General features: G+C 47.2%; 1 protein-coding gene across 1 annotated transcript in view; it reads left to right on the top strand.

Annotated features, from left to right (window-relative positions):
• The window catches only part of sipa1l3 (signal-induced proliferation-associated 1 like 3), a 39,516-nt gene that overhangs the window by 13,857 nt on the left and 9,276 nt on the right, over positions 1-16,383 (top strand). Inside the window, exons 8-10 of the mRNA XM_036536576.1 lie at positions 250-524; positions 9,376-9,618; positions 11,077-11,238. Of these exons, the coding sequence (XP_036392469.1) occupies positions 250-524; positions 9,376-9,618; positions 11,077-11,238 (680 nt within the window). The remainder of the gene's footprint in view (positions 1-249; positions 525-9,375; positions 9,619-11,076; positions 11,239-16,383) is intronic.

Here is a 16,383-nt window from a genome sequence, read left to right as displayed (position 1 = left end):
GAGCTTAATATCTGTTCTTTAGAGTATCTGTGGCAGTGCCCAACCCCCTCCCTTTTATCACGAGTGATAGTAGCAACACTTTTTAGCATTGGGCACAGGGAGCTGAGTATCTGTGCAGTAAATACAGTATCTGTGGCCGTGCCCACCCATCTCCCTTTTATCACCAGTGATAGCAGATACAGAGTTTTTAGCATTTGGAGATGGGTATCTGTGCAGTAAATACAGTATCTGTGGCTGTGCCGTCCCCAGGCGCTGACGGTGGGCTGCGAGACGGTGGACATGACGCTGCGGCGGAACGGGCTCGGGCAGCTGGGCTTCCACGTGCGGCTGGACGGCACGGTGGCGGAGGTGGAGGAGTACGGCTTCGCCTGGCAGGCGGGCCTGCGGCAGGGCAGCCGGCTGGTGGAGATCTGCAAGGTGGCGGCCGTCACGCTGTCCCACGAGCAGATGATCGACCTGCTGCGCACCTCCGTCACCGTCAAGGTGGTCATCATCCCGCCCTACGACGAGGGCGGCCCGCGCAGGTGAGGGGGGGGATTGCGGGTTTGGGGGGGTCAAAGGTCGCCCTTACGGTGCAGATTGCTCGTTATGAAGGGTTCCTGTGTTTCACTGAAATATGTCCCCTCCTCAAACAGGATGCTCAGATTCTCTGATAGTTACAGGTCATGTGGGTACCTATGGGTGGAAGAAACTATGTGTCGTGATAAATAGCAACAAATCTGTCTCCATAGGTTGGACTGTTTTATTTCTGTATTCTAGCCCAAGAGCACCGTCTAACCGTCTGACACAAATGCCTAATTATAGCAATGGCAATGACAGGAAGTTGTTAACGTTTACTTATTTGAGCTCGTGCATCTGTCTTTTCTTCCTCTAAAAAGAAGAAGGCAGGCCAGACCAAAAAAAAAAAAATTATCAAAAAGTCAGAAGTAAATATCTGCTGTTATTTAAGTGGCTCTTACAGTGCCACTTACTCCTGAAAATGGAATGAGATATTTTGAAATTTCTGTGTGTTTTTTTCCTGCAAGACTTCAGAAAAACAGGTGGTTAATTTAAGCTGTCATTAGTACTCTGTAAATAGCCTCCATTTTTCTGGGGAGTCTTCAAACCCAGAGAGGTTTAGAGTGTTCTGCTGTCTCCCATTCTTTTCCCCTGAGCCCAGTGACAATGTGTGTTCTCCCTTGTTCTGTACAAATGATGCCGCTCTGCTCTCCGCAACAATCTCTGCCCCAGAGAGACTTCCCATTTTTCATTCTTATATGTGCTGTGACAGTGTGCAAGATTTGCCCTCACACACAGCACAAATGTAAGAGCGAGAAAACGTACACATTGCAGCACTCACAATATATAAATGAACAATAATGTAATATAACCAACTATAATCTAATGTTGATGCTGAAAGTACTCAGCATTTATGAGTCAGAGGACAGTCAACTTTTTCTTTTTCCGACTGCTGTCCCAACAAAGCTTCCTAGAAGAACCAGTGTTCAGTCGTAAATAATAATTGTACGGTTAACAGTTTCATAGAAAGGCATTGGTTCCCTTTAAGTACATGCACAGGAGATCAAATTCATCATATGAGCTGACTGCTACTTGTGTGAGCAGCATATCTTAGCAGTAAGGAGCAGGGCTCATAACCAAAAGCTTTCTGGTTCAAAAGATGTCCAGGTGGAGCATTGCTGTTGTACCCTTTGGCAAGGTACTTAAACTTGTAAGTTGTAAGCCAAGTAAGTTGCTCTAGATGCTCTAGATCTGCTAAGCAGATGTAGTGCTACACAGCTGAGTAATGTGTCAGCTATGGAGACCTGGCCCTGCTTTGTGCTGGTCGCAGCTGAGTGTATGGAGACTATAGCCCAGGACCTTTAGTGTAAAAGCGTGCAGTAGAGGAGGTGGGCGGGAGATTAGTGTGTGGGTGGAGGTGTGTGTGTTTGTGTATGTATGTATGTTTGTGTGTGTGTGTGTGTGTGTGTGTGTGTGTGTGTGTGTGTGTGTGTGTGTGTGTGTGTGTGTGTGTGTGTGTGCTTGTGCTTGTGCTTGGTAGTGCTAAGGGCTAACACTCACACACACGTAAATGCGTGTGCATACACACACTCTCATACTCACTGTCCCCCACCCTCCCTGTCTGGCTGGCTCCATTCATGGCTCTAATGTGGTTTGGAAACAAGGCCTGTAGAAACAGCAGCTTTATTGAGATCTGCCTGCAGGAACAGCAGAGAGTGTCGGGGGGGGGTAGTGTACTTGTATGTGTGTGTGTGTGTGTGTGTGTGTGTTTGTGTGTGTGTGTGTGTGTGTGTGCGTGTGTGTGTGTGTGTGTGTTTGTGTGTGTGTGTGTGTGTGTGCGTGTGTGTGTGTGTGTGTTTGTGTGTGTGTGTGTGTGTGTGTGTTTGTGTGTGTGTGTGTGTGTGTGTGTGTGTGTGTTTGTGTGTGTGTGTGTGTGTGTGTGTGTGTTTGTGTGTGTGTGTGTGTGTGTGTGTGTGTGTGTGTGTTTGTGTGTGTGTGTGTGTGTGTGTGCGTGTGTGTGTGTTTGTGTGTGTGTGTGTGCGCGTTCTTTTCATGTTCTCTGAGTGGGCGGGGGTTTGAGGCAGGAAGTGCGGAAGTGTTTCTGTTTAATGGGTGGCCTGGCTGTAATGAGATGCTTCATGAGGGCGTGTAGCAGTGTGCCACTGGGGGGAGTGTGTACAGTGTATGATCACACATTTACACAAAGCACACACACACACACACACACACACACACACACACACACACACACACACACACAGTCTCTCTCTGTTGTGAATCTGGAGCAGTTGCAGTTGCTAATTAGACACTTGAGCATTTTCATCTGCCCCCCCCCCTCCTTCTCTGTCTCTCCTCCTGAAGTGTGCCAGAGAACCAGACTGCCAGAGATTATGGCCTGGAGACTGGGGGGAGAACAAAAAAATAAAAAATAAATAGGGAAAAAGGGGAATAATTAGAGATGCATGCGCTTTGTGTGTGAGAAAGGGAGGAGGTGAGGGGGAGAGAGAGCGTGGAAGAGTGTGTGGAGAGCAGGAGGATCAGGAGAGGCAGCTCAGAGCTCACATGGCAAGACATGTCTGAACACCTCTGAGGTGCGAGAAGCATGGGGGAGAAAGAGAGAGGAAGAGAGTGAAAGAGAACAGCCCTCTCCTTCTCCCTCCCCTAGCAGGAGAGAGAGCGAGGGAGAGAGAGTGAGAGAGAGAGAGAGAGCGAGCAAGCGTGTGTGTGTTTGAGAGAGAGAGAGAGAGAGAGAGGGTGCGTCAGGTCTGCCGGGCAATCCAGCTGTCAGAGAGAAACCAGCGCAATGGCAGAGATACCAGGACCGAGCAGCAGCGTGTCCGTGCCGAAAGGTGGGTACTGTGGAGGTGAGAAGAGTGGGCACACAAAGACCCGGGCAGCGCAGAGAGAGGGGGAGAGAGGGGTGGCGATGTTGCAGCGCTGCGCGGTGCTTCAAATCCCTGCTCTCAGCCGATGCCTCTGCTTATTACAGCCTTATTGCGATGGTTTCATCTGGCCTGCCGCCTTCTCTCCTCCTTTTGTGTGTGTGTGTGTGTGTGTGTGTGTGTGTGTGTGTGTGTGTGTGTTTGTGTCCTTACGCATGTTCGTGTTAGCCTGTTTGTGTCTGTTTTTTTCATTGCTAGTCATGGTTTTCTGTCATTGTTCACAGCTGTAGGATGGAGAGTCATGCTGTCGTGTTTACAGTGTATGTGCTGGAGATCAGTGTGTACATTCTGTTTGTGTGAGTGTGTGGTTTTATATTTGTGTATATTTCTGTTTCAGTTTTCTGAAATTTCTGATTGCAGTGTTCAGGCTTGTTATTAAGAGGTTTGTGATGTTTGCACATACATTATTTATATATGTGTCAGAGAAGGAGAGATGAATGTGAGTAGTGTGGATATCTTATAAGTTGATTGCTATTGCCAGCAGTGATTGTCTTTATGTTTGGTATTTAAACCATTTTAGAGAGTTTACTGCATTGTCCAATTCAGAACAAAATTTAGAAAGGGGCAAACCCACAGCAACATGCTAACATGTGAACTTTCATTTTGTGTTGCCTTGGAAGTGCTTCCATCTCTCATCAGATAGAAAGGATTTGATGATAATAGGATGGGATACGGAATGGATGGTGAAATACATCTTCGCTCATTTCTGTGTAGCATGCTGGTTCGATAACATGTTGGATAAAACATAGCTCTGCCTTGTCTCCTCCAGTACCTTCCCCTCAGTAAGAGGGTGATCCTAAAGGTCTGTATGTAGCAGGCCACTGAATGTCAAATAGTTGAATGGGGAGGATGCTGGTCTGACCTCTCAGTGCAGAGTCTTCTCCTTCGTTTAAGTGTCATTTGTTCAGAACCAGTGTTTGCCCTAATCCACGATCAGAATGGTGCATGATCAGTTAACTGTCATTTCGGACTTGGTCAAGGGGAGATTGTTGCTCTGTATTTGGTGGTGTTGTGTAAAGGATTCTTTGGATCTGGTACATTATGGAATATCAGGGAGCTCGGGTTTATGCTTAAACCGCAGGTTCTCTGGTGGCCTGTGATGTGGGTGTGGAAGGTGCAGGGTATGCCGGGGGGTCAGGGGTCAGGTCTGTGTGGCAGGAGCTGTGCCCATCCCCCACTCAGCACAGCAGCCATGCTGTTCACCTCCGCTGGGCGCTGGAGAAAGAGATTTCAGTTGGATCCTGGGTATTTGTGTGTCTTGTGGTTCTCACAGACACGTTAAGGACACACACACACACACACACACACACATATGTGCATGCACACATACACAGGCTAGTTTTCAGTGTGGTTGTCAGTAGAGTCATAACCGGTTATGCCTGCAGTATCTTTGCTCATTTGTGAGATTGAACCATCTGAAAGATCAACATCAACCAATTACTGTAATGTTCTCAGTCAGGGGCTCAGTGGACAGGTCAGAGTCAATGAGAATCAACAGACTTAAGAGGTCAAGTTCAGGGTTAATACCACTGCCACCGCACGCGCACACCAAATGTCACACATCTCACACCACACACACTCACAGACACACACACACAGAGGTATGGGTGTTTTGTTGCAGTGCTGTGGTACTCAGTTTTTGCACTGAGGTTATTCCACTGTGATGCTGTTGATACTCTGTGGTCACTCCGTTGGGATGGCGTGATTTTTCCGCCACAGTGCTGTAGTTACTCAGTCGCGACTCTGCCGATACGCAGCGCGGTGACACTGTGGTGCTGTGGTGGTATGCTCCCTCTCCGCCTCTCTGCGCCTGTCCCAGGAGGGCTCATTAGCGCTAGCCTGGGGGGACAGTGCCATGCTGCGGGGGCCGCACGGTGGCGGGGGGAGTGTACACCACAGATGGGACCAGCGCAGGGGGTATGGATTCACAGCACAGGGGACCCGCGTCAGGGTGTGCGAATTCATCCTACACACGCGCCCAGCGTGGCGGGGTGTGGAAGTGTGCCATGCACAGGATCAGCGCAGGGAGTTCAGCTGGAGTTCCTCCATCAGCATCTGTTCCCTCTCACTCAGAGCGCCTGAGTGTGTGTGTGTGTGTGTGTGTGTGTGTGTGTGTGTGTGTGTGTGTGTGTGTGCGTGTGTGTGTGCTCTGCTTCTGCGTACTTCAAGACCATGCTGCCACATTGTCAACCTCTCACCTTATTAGCTGCTGAGCTGGAACCAGACTGGCTTGATCATTTTGCATTCTAGCTGATTTGTCTTTTTCCTGTTTTTTTTTTTGACACTGACCTGTGTCATCCTGCTCAGGTTTCTTGTGCCGGTCTACTTAAAAATGTGCTGTGGGCAGAGTCAGCAAGCTGCATACTGTAAATGTGTTGTTTCCGTCAGCATTGATGTTAAAAACTGAGGAGCATGGTAGTTAGCAAGTGGCACACCGCCATCACTGGCCACAGCAATCAGGCAGAGGAACCTAGGAGTAATGCAGGGTCCAGGGTTTGCTAGAAAACCAGGCTTTCATCTTAATCTGATCAGACTCCAGCAGTCAGTGCGGTGTCATGTGATGCGGCTCTGGCTGCAGGTGATACAGTGGAAGAGCAGCCATGCTGTACCTGTATCTAGTGCTCCAGCTTTAGAGTGGGGGTAAGAAGGGTATTATCTCTCTTCATACTCTCTAGTATTGCATATGCAAAGGCCTGTCTCCACCAGACAGGTGAGCTGGCCGTCTGACCACACCAGCTCCTTTTAAATATTGTGGGTCAGGGAATGTTAAAATGGATGATGTTATTATTTTTAATTAAGGAGAGCAAGCAGTATTGTAGGTTGATTCTGAGTTCAAAAGCAGACTGTATTGAGATCCTCCTCTATTTAGAAACATTCTTTGAGGGTAGACATATATGTTGCAGATAGTCACTTTGGTGCTGACCTTTTAGAGATGAGTTGGGACTGAATTTGCCTTCGCCACACCTGCCGGCTGTTCTCCGGATGTTGCTTTCGAACCATTTCCACAATGACGGTATCTCCCGCAGAAAAATGCAGCAGTCTTTCAGCGTGTTCCATTTCTCCTGCAGCCAGGAAAAACGCACACAGAGGGCACCCATTTCCTCTGCCGTGCCTGTATTTTCTGCAGACAGCTTCGATCAGCCGCAGCAGCACAGAAAGCAGTCTGACCGCGTTCGAATGGTTACCATGAGACTGTTAGTATTCCAATCCAAGTGCAGCTGCCAGTGGGCTAAACTAGCTCTTCTGGAAGGGTACCAGGATGCACATCACGTGCTGCTACACCCGGTGTGAAAGCGCCCTGAAGCAATGCAAGGTGCAGTTCAGTGCAGCACAGTCTTGCACTGCATTGCAATGCTTTTAGTTAAGCACAGTGCAACACAGCACTGCACAGCTCATGCCGTGAGAAGGTGATGCGGTGGAGCAGATTCTCCCTGCCTGGTCTTTTGCCCGTGCTGGGTTTCATCCCAGCTCACCTCCTAATAATTTAGGCTTGATTGAGCTGATACTGAAATCAAACATGAAACCTGAAATATAGAGGATACTTTTAGAGTATATGTAAAAACATATTATTATGAACATATACAAAGTATAGAAATATTAAAATGAAATGATTGTTGAACAGTTTTACGTTCAATATGTGCATTTTTATGTGGGTATTAGTATGTATAATTTATGATCTGCACTTCTAAATTGCATACATTTGAAAGTGGCAGCTATTGATTTACTTTGTAATAGATGCAGGATATTTTATGCCTTTCCATTCACAGATTTATTTCTGTCTTGAACACATGGCCTGTGTGGTAAGGGTTAAGATGGCCCTGCCAGTGTTCACTAGATCCAGTGAGCTCTGATTAATCTCTAGTCTGTGGTTTTCATCCTCTGTTAGGCACACTGTGGCACTGGGATCCTCCTGCAAACTGCAGGGGAGACAGGGGCCCATCTGTGTGTGTGTGTGTGTGTGTGTGTGTGTGTGTGTGGTCTGTATGGCTGCATACATGTGTGAGTGTGTGTGTGTGTGTGTGCTCTGTTTGTTCTGGGTGTCTGTCTGTGCGTGCGTGTGCCTGTGCGTTCACATCACTGGCAGCATTGTGCCACCTGTCCTTGTTAGAGTCTAAAGCAATCTGCGTCACCCGACCTTCCAATGAGGAGAGAGCGCAGTGCACCTTGCGGCACAGGGAGACTCGCACAAGGGGACACTAATGTGACGTCCTTAAACCCGACTTTCACATTCAAGCACAATTGCTGTCTGAGGACTGGTGATGTCAGAGTCACCAACTACAGCTAAACAAGACCTGATAAAGGGGTTAGTAACAGTCAGCATTGCAGCCAGAGACAGCTGTGGTGCTTCAGTGTCCTGGTGTGTTGGCATGCATGGTTACGCCATGTTGCTCCCTGGCCATGAGGTCACTGTAAGCAGGGATTATCATCATACATAAGTACTATTACGTCAGTGGGCAGATGCCCTTGTCTGCAATGGCTTCTGGATCATTGGTATGTACAAGCGCACAAAAAAAGTTACAAGGTGACCCTGCCCACCTGCTCACACATTAAATTTGCATTATTTATCTAGCAGGTGTCCTGTTTCAAGTTGACCATTCAAATGCGCTCTTTTCTCATTCGGGAACCTGTTTATACAGTACAGAGTCTGCTGCAGTGCACCAGCGTCATATCAGGTTGCTGCAGATGGACCTTCCTGTTGACATCGCAGCAGCGCGTAGGTCAAAGCAGTCCCACATCACAGCAGTCGTGCTGTATTTATCCAAACATGCGTGCCAGTGACAACAGGCGAGCCCGCGAGAACTGGGCCGCGACCCAGGGTCAGCGCGCCCCACTTGTGCTCAGTCTCTGTGAATGGCTGAGCAAGCCACTGCAGGTGATCCAGGATCAGTGCTGTGGTGTGGAAGGGAAGGCGGGCCACAGTCGACCAAAGGCCTGGCCACAGCTCACCTCTCTCAGGGACCCTGCCAGCGTCCTGTCCCCCGGTGGCCCTCGGTCCCAGAGCTTCCCGAAGCTGACGTCACGCTCGCACGGGTGACCAAACGATCTCCGATATTATTATCCGCTGCAATCAGGGCGTGAAATTGGCGTTTTTCCCGTGTTTATTTCTGACTCTGGCAGAGGCGGGTTGCTGCAGGTGACATCGCACTCTTCTACAATCCATCTGTTATTTTTTATAAATTCCCTCCAAAGATTCTCTAAAAAAAAAAAAAGAACACAGAAAGTGGTTAATCATCAGCACTCCAGTCCTGCTGTTCCAGACCCTTGGCTTCCCTCTCCTCCTCTGCTGTGGGGGTATCAGGTTCTGCCTGTGGGCCTCTGTAGGGCCTGCTTTGGACTGGGTTCCTCCTACTGATCCTGACTGTTAGAGGGGCAGTGGAGTCGTGTTTCCAGGGCTCTGATTGTTCATTAGCATTTTAGCAGTGGTATAGAAGACTTGTTCTCATGGACCTGTTTTTTCAATCACAGTGTGCTTCTCTGTATGTTGGCAGTTCAATTGACTATACATGTTACAGTAATATATTTCTGATAGTTTAATAGACATTTCATATTCATCATTTTCCCATGTGTTAGTTAATGTCAGTTTCTGTCATTCTCACCGAGACATAATCCCTTGTGGATATTGCTGGCTGAATGGCGGCTGGGTTTCAGTGTGTACTGCGATGTTTGTAACATAATGTGTCTTACACAGTAACTCATTAACATACGCTGTAAGATTGTGTCTGTGGGCTTGTGTGTGTATAATATTGTGTGTTTGTGCGCGTGTGTGTGTGCGTGTGTGTGCGCCTACATGCGTGTGTGCGTCTGTGTGTGCATGTATAATCCTGTGTGTGTGTAATACTGTGTGTGTGTGTGTGTGTGTGTGTGTGTGTGTGTGTGTGTGTGTGTGCGCATGCGCATGTATAACCCTGTGTGTGCCTGTGTGTGTGTTGCTTAGGGGCTGCACAGAGGAGTACGAAATGAAGACGGTAGAGCAGAAAGCGGAGCCTGAGCCGGTGGCTGCGGGGTACCGTCCCCCGCTCCGCCCTCCCGCCTGGCGCTGGGACAGCCCTCCCGGGACACACAATGCCCCCCCACCTCAACGCTGGACCCCCGTGGGGCCCCCCCAGCCCGTGAGCCGCACCCACAAGGCCCTGGTGCCCATCCCCTACAGGGAGCCCCAGCATCTGTCCAGCAAGAGGTGAGAGGCACTGACACTCACACTGAGCACTGACACTCAGACTGACATGTGATGTGAAGCACTAAGACTCAGGCTAAGGTGAGAGGCACTGGCTCGCAGGTTGAGCTAAGGCGAGGGGCACTGTGACTCCAGCTAAGGTGAGAGACATTGACACTCATACTGACCTTTAATGAGGAGCACAGTCTCACAGCGAGCAGGGCTCACAGAGCACTCATGCTGAGCAGGGCTCAGAGAGCGCCCACACATTGTTCCATTGGTGCCACACTCCTGGCACTTGCTGCCTCTTTTCTTAGATCCATTTCCTTAAGTGTGACAGAGAGCTTCACTGTTATCTGTGGCAGGAATAAATGTGTGGTTGCATGTGTGTGTGTGCTTGTTTGTGTGTCTGTCTTTTGTGCATAGCCATGAGAGTTTGAGTCATTTACATGTGAAATGGGAACTTGTTCACATTGTACAGCAACAGAACACATATCTGTTGTGTACATTATTGGCAGCTGAAGCATTCTGTTGCCATGACAAATGTACATCCACTAAACCAGAGCTGAGACAGAATGCAGCGCATTTTGTTGCACAGTAGCAGGTCCCCATTCAATACTTTTGTGAATTTAAACCTTACAGCCGTTAACTTCTAAACTTCTAGTCACACTTCAGTCAGGTGACTAAAATATATTTTGCTATGAAATATCCATGCTTAAAATTTACTATTCGAAAACCACATCACGTGAGCTTATAAACATTTTATTGGGGAAAATTCTAAATGATTTCACTAGTAACATGACTGCATGTTGCCTGTTTCCCGCCTGCACACTGTTTGCTCACCGGCTTTAAAAGTTGGTAGACATGTTTAGTGGGGTGTAATTTATGAAGTACCTCCTTAAGATAAAGTGTGATTGATTATCCTTGTGGCATGGATGCTGCTCTGGCAAGCAAGATCCTGCAGCAGGTTTGAGGCTTGTGTCATTCTAGTCTAGAGTTCTTGGTGTTTCCCAAGAATACCTCAGTCCGTTTGTGGTCAGGCTTAAAGCTGATTCACATTCCTCCTTCATTTTGTGTCCCGCATATCAATGGTGCCTTAAGATCTTGATGATTAGGTAACTTACAATGTAAACTTTCCAGCCTTGGGCGCCCACATTCTTAACTGCCTTTCTGCTGTAGCCTGCAGGCTACAGTACAGTGCAACACAATGGAAAAACTTAAAGCTGTGCGCCATAACTGATTTTAATCTACTTTTCTTTTTTGTATGTATGTATCACTAGTGAAACAGTGGCACACTTACCATACTCAGCTGTAAGGAGGGTCATGGATGATATGCAATTGTTTAAAGTTTAGAATTCCTAAGGAACCACACATGGTGAACATTTTCCTCTTGTGGCAGCCCTGCTAACAGTTATCCGTTATATTGTTTCCTTGTGTTTTTTTTCCCCAGTCCCCTCAGCTACTCTGTCTTTCTCTCTACAGGCCAGTCAGCTACCCAGAGAACCACTATAGCTTGTCTCCAGTTGGGGGCGACAGAGTGCTGCCCTACCGCAACCCCTCTGCCAGCTTCTCCGCCCCCGGCTGTGGGCTTGGGGGTCCTGGACTGGCCGGGCCGTTTGTGCGGTATAAGCCCTCACCTGACAGGTCAGTTCCACTGCTTTGTGCTGCCTGCACTCAGAAGGGAACAGTAGATGGATTGCGTGTGACATGTTCATGTCATTAACATTCACAGGTCCTTTCCTAAAACTTGTTTTTAAAACAGGTTTTAATGGAGGAGTTGTAACCTTTTATGACCACAGTGACAGTTTAATGATACTGCTTAATAGTTCTCATTTACTTAATGATTTTCTCTAATTGTTGCTGAAGGATATTTTATTTGGAGCAAGTTGCATTATACCTTGTTGGCACAGAGGACTAGCCTAGTGTTCCTCACTAGTCAGAAGGTCCAGAAATATTTACCCAATGTGCAAATAAGAAATGGTTTTTCATCTCAGGAACTGACATTTGTTAGCTAGCTTTCCAGCTAGTTATAACATTAGCCACCTGCATTTTACATGACGAGTGCTACTTGGTGTGCTCAGATGCAGTTAGCTGTGCTATAGTTGTCATAGCATAGTGCTTACTGTTCTGTCTTTCTTCCTGTTCCTGGAAATGTAACTGTATCATAGTGATTTCGGCCCAAATAGGAAGGTGAAAATTGGACCTCGTTAGTATCTTGTGAGATTTCTGACTGACTGCATGGCTACATGCTGTAAGGACTGTGCCAGCAGACTGTGGTTAAGCAATATGTCTTTCAGCCAACGGTAGGCACTGCTTAAAAGGTGCCTAGACTGTGTTTGAAATTTAAACCAAGAGAAACTATTTGGCTGTACTTACCAAGCCCTTGGAAACACTTTTTTGGCACCCTAGATGTATGGCGAACACATCCAGTGTACCCTTTATTCCAGTAGCAGTACACTTAGGAAATAAAAGACAGCTCTGTGCAAGAGTCATCTTGGCACTGACTGTGTGCAAGGGTATTTGTCAGATTGAATGCCCTATTATACACGTAGCCCTTTTATACACATGGTATGAATACCATTTAAAACACTCTGCAAAGGAATTACTGTACGGCTGTTACAAGGCGCCTTGTGTACTAGGTGCAGCATGTATGTGTGTGTGAATCTGTGTTATGCATCTAAATTTTAAGTGTGGATGTGGGGGAGAAGAGGTGGAAAAAATTATGGAAACACTAAATAATATATGAATATTTATTAACTAACAGACATTGGGCTGTCTTTTGCCTTCAGAACAGCTGCAATCCTTCTTGGAATGCCATTATGCAAGTTTTATCTAGTTCTAATATAATGATAATATAAGGAACTAATGTTTTGGCCATATGGTGGACCTGGTCTCCTAGAATGGCTTTGTAGTCCTTGGCTATAATTCTACCATGTGGAGTTATAATCAGACCCAGAGATTCTCGTGAGATGGCTGTCCGTACCATGACAGACCAACCACCATTTGTAATAGTTGGGAACAAAGGCGTTTTTTTTTGCCTTCCTCCAACCACAAACCCATCCATTTGGGTTTCTCCAAACCCACAAACCCATGAGAGTGAAAGGCGACACATTAGACCGTATTACTTTCTTTCACTGCTCAAAAGTCCAGTGTTTCTGCTCATACACCAGGTTGTGCTTGTTGTGCATTGGCCTTGGTTACTAGTGGTTTCCCAAACCTTAAGGAGCCCAATATCCTATATGTTCTAGGACAAATGCAGTCATAAAGTAGTGTACTGTATTGAGAGACTGTTGGTAAATTGCAGCCGTTAAAAGGACGATCCTGTTTTTCCAGTATGTGAAATGTGTGTGGGTGCTGGTGTTGATGCAGTTTCCCATGATCCATTGTTAAAGCGTGCCACTGAGAATGTGCCGGTAAAATACTAGTTATTGGCGTACTGCATCTTAATCATGGCCATAGGGGACAAGTTGAGGAAGCATGTGTGAACACATTGAGGCCGTATTTTCCATTGTAAACGTTTATGGTAACAGGCGTCCTTATAGAACCAGTCCCCACTATTGTGTCTATAGCTTGATTGGCTTGCTAAAGGCAGTCTTGCATAACTCTGGGGAACTTGATTTAAAAAAAAAAAAAAAATCAATGGCAATGTAAACAGAAACTTGATGTGCTAACGCTGAACTTACAAGGGCAAGTACAGACAGTGGCCTGTGTGCGCGCGTGTGTGTGTGTGTGTGTGTGTCCGTGTCTGTGTGTGTGTGTGTTTGTTTTTCTGTGTGTGTTGCCGTTTGTGAGTATGAGGAATCTACAGCGCTGCAGTGTGTGGTTGGAGAGAAGTAGAAGAGGGGGTTACATTAAATTACATTATATTACATGCATTTAGTAGCAGCTCTTATCCAGAGCAACTTCCGTCGCAAAGGTTGTCTATAGCACTGATAGGGACACTGTGCTACAGGGGGTTGAGTCTTTCAAAGGAGACATCAAACTTGGCCTGTGCTCTCTTGTCAGTATTTGAGCAGTATTTTTGGCACATGCAACACAGAGGCACCTATATTTTTTTCCCACCCTGGTTTCCTGTCTGAATGCTTTGTCTGGTTCATTTCACCAGTATTTGCATGTTGCAGCTAAGTGTCTTTTTGGCAGCTAATAAGAAGATCCTTGTACATTGCTTAGGGATTGGCAGCTGTTCCTCTCTCAGGGTGACTGGAATTGTTAGCTTGGCCTGTTCTGTCGCCAGAATCATCTTTTATAGAGCATTGCACCATGCTGACAGTAAAACAGCCATGCAAGGACCCTGTACATCCAAAACTCAGTACTCATCCCCCTCTAAAGTGTCCCTTGTGCGTTGTTCCACTGACAAATATCTGCATGATAATGTTACCATAGATCATATCCCAGCACGCCTGCAATGTATCTGAACTGATGCAGTAGTGTTGGGTGTTGCAGCTGTCCTGCTTGGAGAGCTGGTATTGGGAAGCCTCTGGGAGGTAGACCGTGTGGGAGGGTGGACAGTCTCTCAGCTGGAGCTCCGCTAGACTACAGAGCAAGAGTGTCAGCATGGAGTTTCTTCCATAGTCACTGCATCACGGTCTATGGTTTCATATACCGCGTGGGTCACAAGCAAACGGAATATGGAGAGTTTGGCATTTCTCTGGTATTTGGTATTTCTCTTCTCAGTGAAGTGTTAGGAAAGGTGTGTGAATTCACAAAGACTGTGTCTGCGTCTGCGTATGCGTATGCATTTGTGTGTAGTCTGTATGGCTACGTGAGAGTGTATGCATGTGTTCTGTCTGTTGTTGGGTGTCCGAGTGTGTGCACACCTTCACATCAACTGTGTGTTTACTTGTTTGTGTGCCTATGCCAGTGACTGTGTGTATGTGTGTCCCTCCCTCCCCACCGTAGTTTGACGAAGAAGTGATGGATTTCCATTCTAATGGCGGTTGGCCAGTTGCCCTGTGGCCATTCGCAGTTTTACAGGGTGGGGGATCAAGGCTCTGTGATCTTGGGGTTAACAGCTCTCCCCTGGGCATGGCACTTTGTCTGTGAGCACAGACACATTTCAGTCACCAATGTGAGTGCGCACAAAGGGCACTGTTGCCTTGTGGTTACTAACTCTAAGGTGGCATAGCTATCGCATGACATACGGGCTGGTGTTTATATGTCTCTCTCTCTCTCACTCTCTCTGTCCGTCTCTCTGTGTTTGAGTACGAGCGTGCGCGATGAATGCACACTCAGATTAAAAGGACGGCATGACAACGAGGGAGTCTTGAATTGGCTGTGTCCTGTAGCCATGGAAACCCACACAGCCGAGCTCATCCAGCCTGGTTGGGATGTTGTGTGTTGATGTGGGGCACAGAGGGGTAGAGAGAATGATACATGCAGGGGAGTAGGGAGGCAGAAAGCCACTGAGACAGCACAGCTAACACAAAGAGACAGAGGAGGACAGCGGGGTCTAGAGGGTAGGGGCTTCATGTAACATTAGCATCCTTAGGCATTGGTGCCACTCTGTAGGGAACCTTATTTTAATTGTTTAACCTCTTTAATTAGGTACTTCTTATGTTCTTCAGTTCTCATGTACATCATAAGAATGAGGGGGAATAAAACAACGTATGTTTTTTTTTTTTTTTTTAATAATTTATTTCTGGGTTTTTCCATATGTGTTTCACGTCTTAGTTCTGTCTTGAAATTTACTTAGCCTTGTGGTCAGTTTTTGACTTGTGAGACCCACTTGACTTTGACAAACAGCAACAATGTAGGTGATGCACTAAAACTGAGCATTGACAGCATCAGTAGGTCAATGACAATTCAAACCAGCACTGAAAGATTACAGAGGGGGAGAGTCAGAGAGGAACAGGTTAACTTGTATCTTGCTGTGGGGAGTTCCCGTCCTTAGCTGCAACACATGGGAAAGCCAAATCACCAAAATTCATACAGGCTTTGGGGTGGACCTGTCTGAGACTGCAATCTGAGACTGTCCAAGTGGAGGAGAAGAGTGGTGAGATGAGGCAAAGTGTTTCCAGTGAGCGCTGATAGGTCAGGGAGCATCACGGTGATGAGGGTTTGACCCGAAGAGCCACGGAGTCTGTGAGAGAGTGCAGATCACATACATGGGTGTGGTACCGCGTTCCCATGGTGAAATGGAGAGCGGACTGATACACACTGTCTAGCTTTCCTCATGTGGTCGAGTCTGTAAACTGTGCCAGCGCAATCGGGAACAGGGCGGACAGATGTTTGGACAAGAGCGAGCTTGGAGGAACAGGCCAGGCAGCGCGTGTGCGTTGCAACAGAGAAAACGATCTGGTCGGAAAAAATTTATCTGGGATTTTAGGCATGTGGGAGTCCCACCACACCCCTGCTGTTCCCCCTGTTCCAATGCTGGCTCACCACTGCCCCATTTCTGATGAGCTCAGTAATTATCAGATATAATTAGAATGGCATTCTGAGTCACTGATCCATAGCCGGTGCAGGGTTTCCTCTCTGCCATTCGTAAGGGCTCTGCCTGGTATTTGCATCTTGAATGTGTTAACAGTGCCTTTCTGTATGTGCACACAATGACAGGTGTGTTTGTGTGGATCTGACACGGCGCAGGTTACACTGGAAAAGTGAGAGTTGAATCACAGTTGAACATTAAGAAAACTTCCCCCCCCCGCCGCCACTGACACTCATGCATGCAGGCCAGTCAGAGAGAAGAACTGTTGACAGATTGATAATGGTGAAGTGAGAGGTGTGCCCTCCAGCCTGTTCCCGCATGTCCCAGCCTCACTTCACGGGCTGCTGTGCTTTGTGTTGGCA

The sequence above is a fragment of the Megalops cyprinoides genome, chromosome 9, assembly GCF_013368585.1.
Source record: "Megalops cyprinoides isolate fMegCyp1 chromosome 9, fMegCyp1.pri, whole genome shotgun sequence".
NCBI classification, from domain to species: domain Eukaryota; kingdom Metazoa; phylum Chordata; class Actinopteri; order Elopiformes; family Megalopidae; genus Megalops; species Megalops cyprinoides.
The sequence above is the reverse complement of the archived record's forward strand: the minus strand, read 5'-3'. Positions and strand labels throughout refer to the sequence as shown.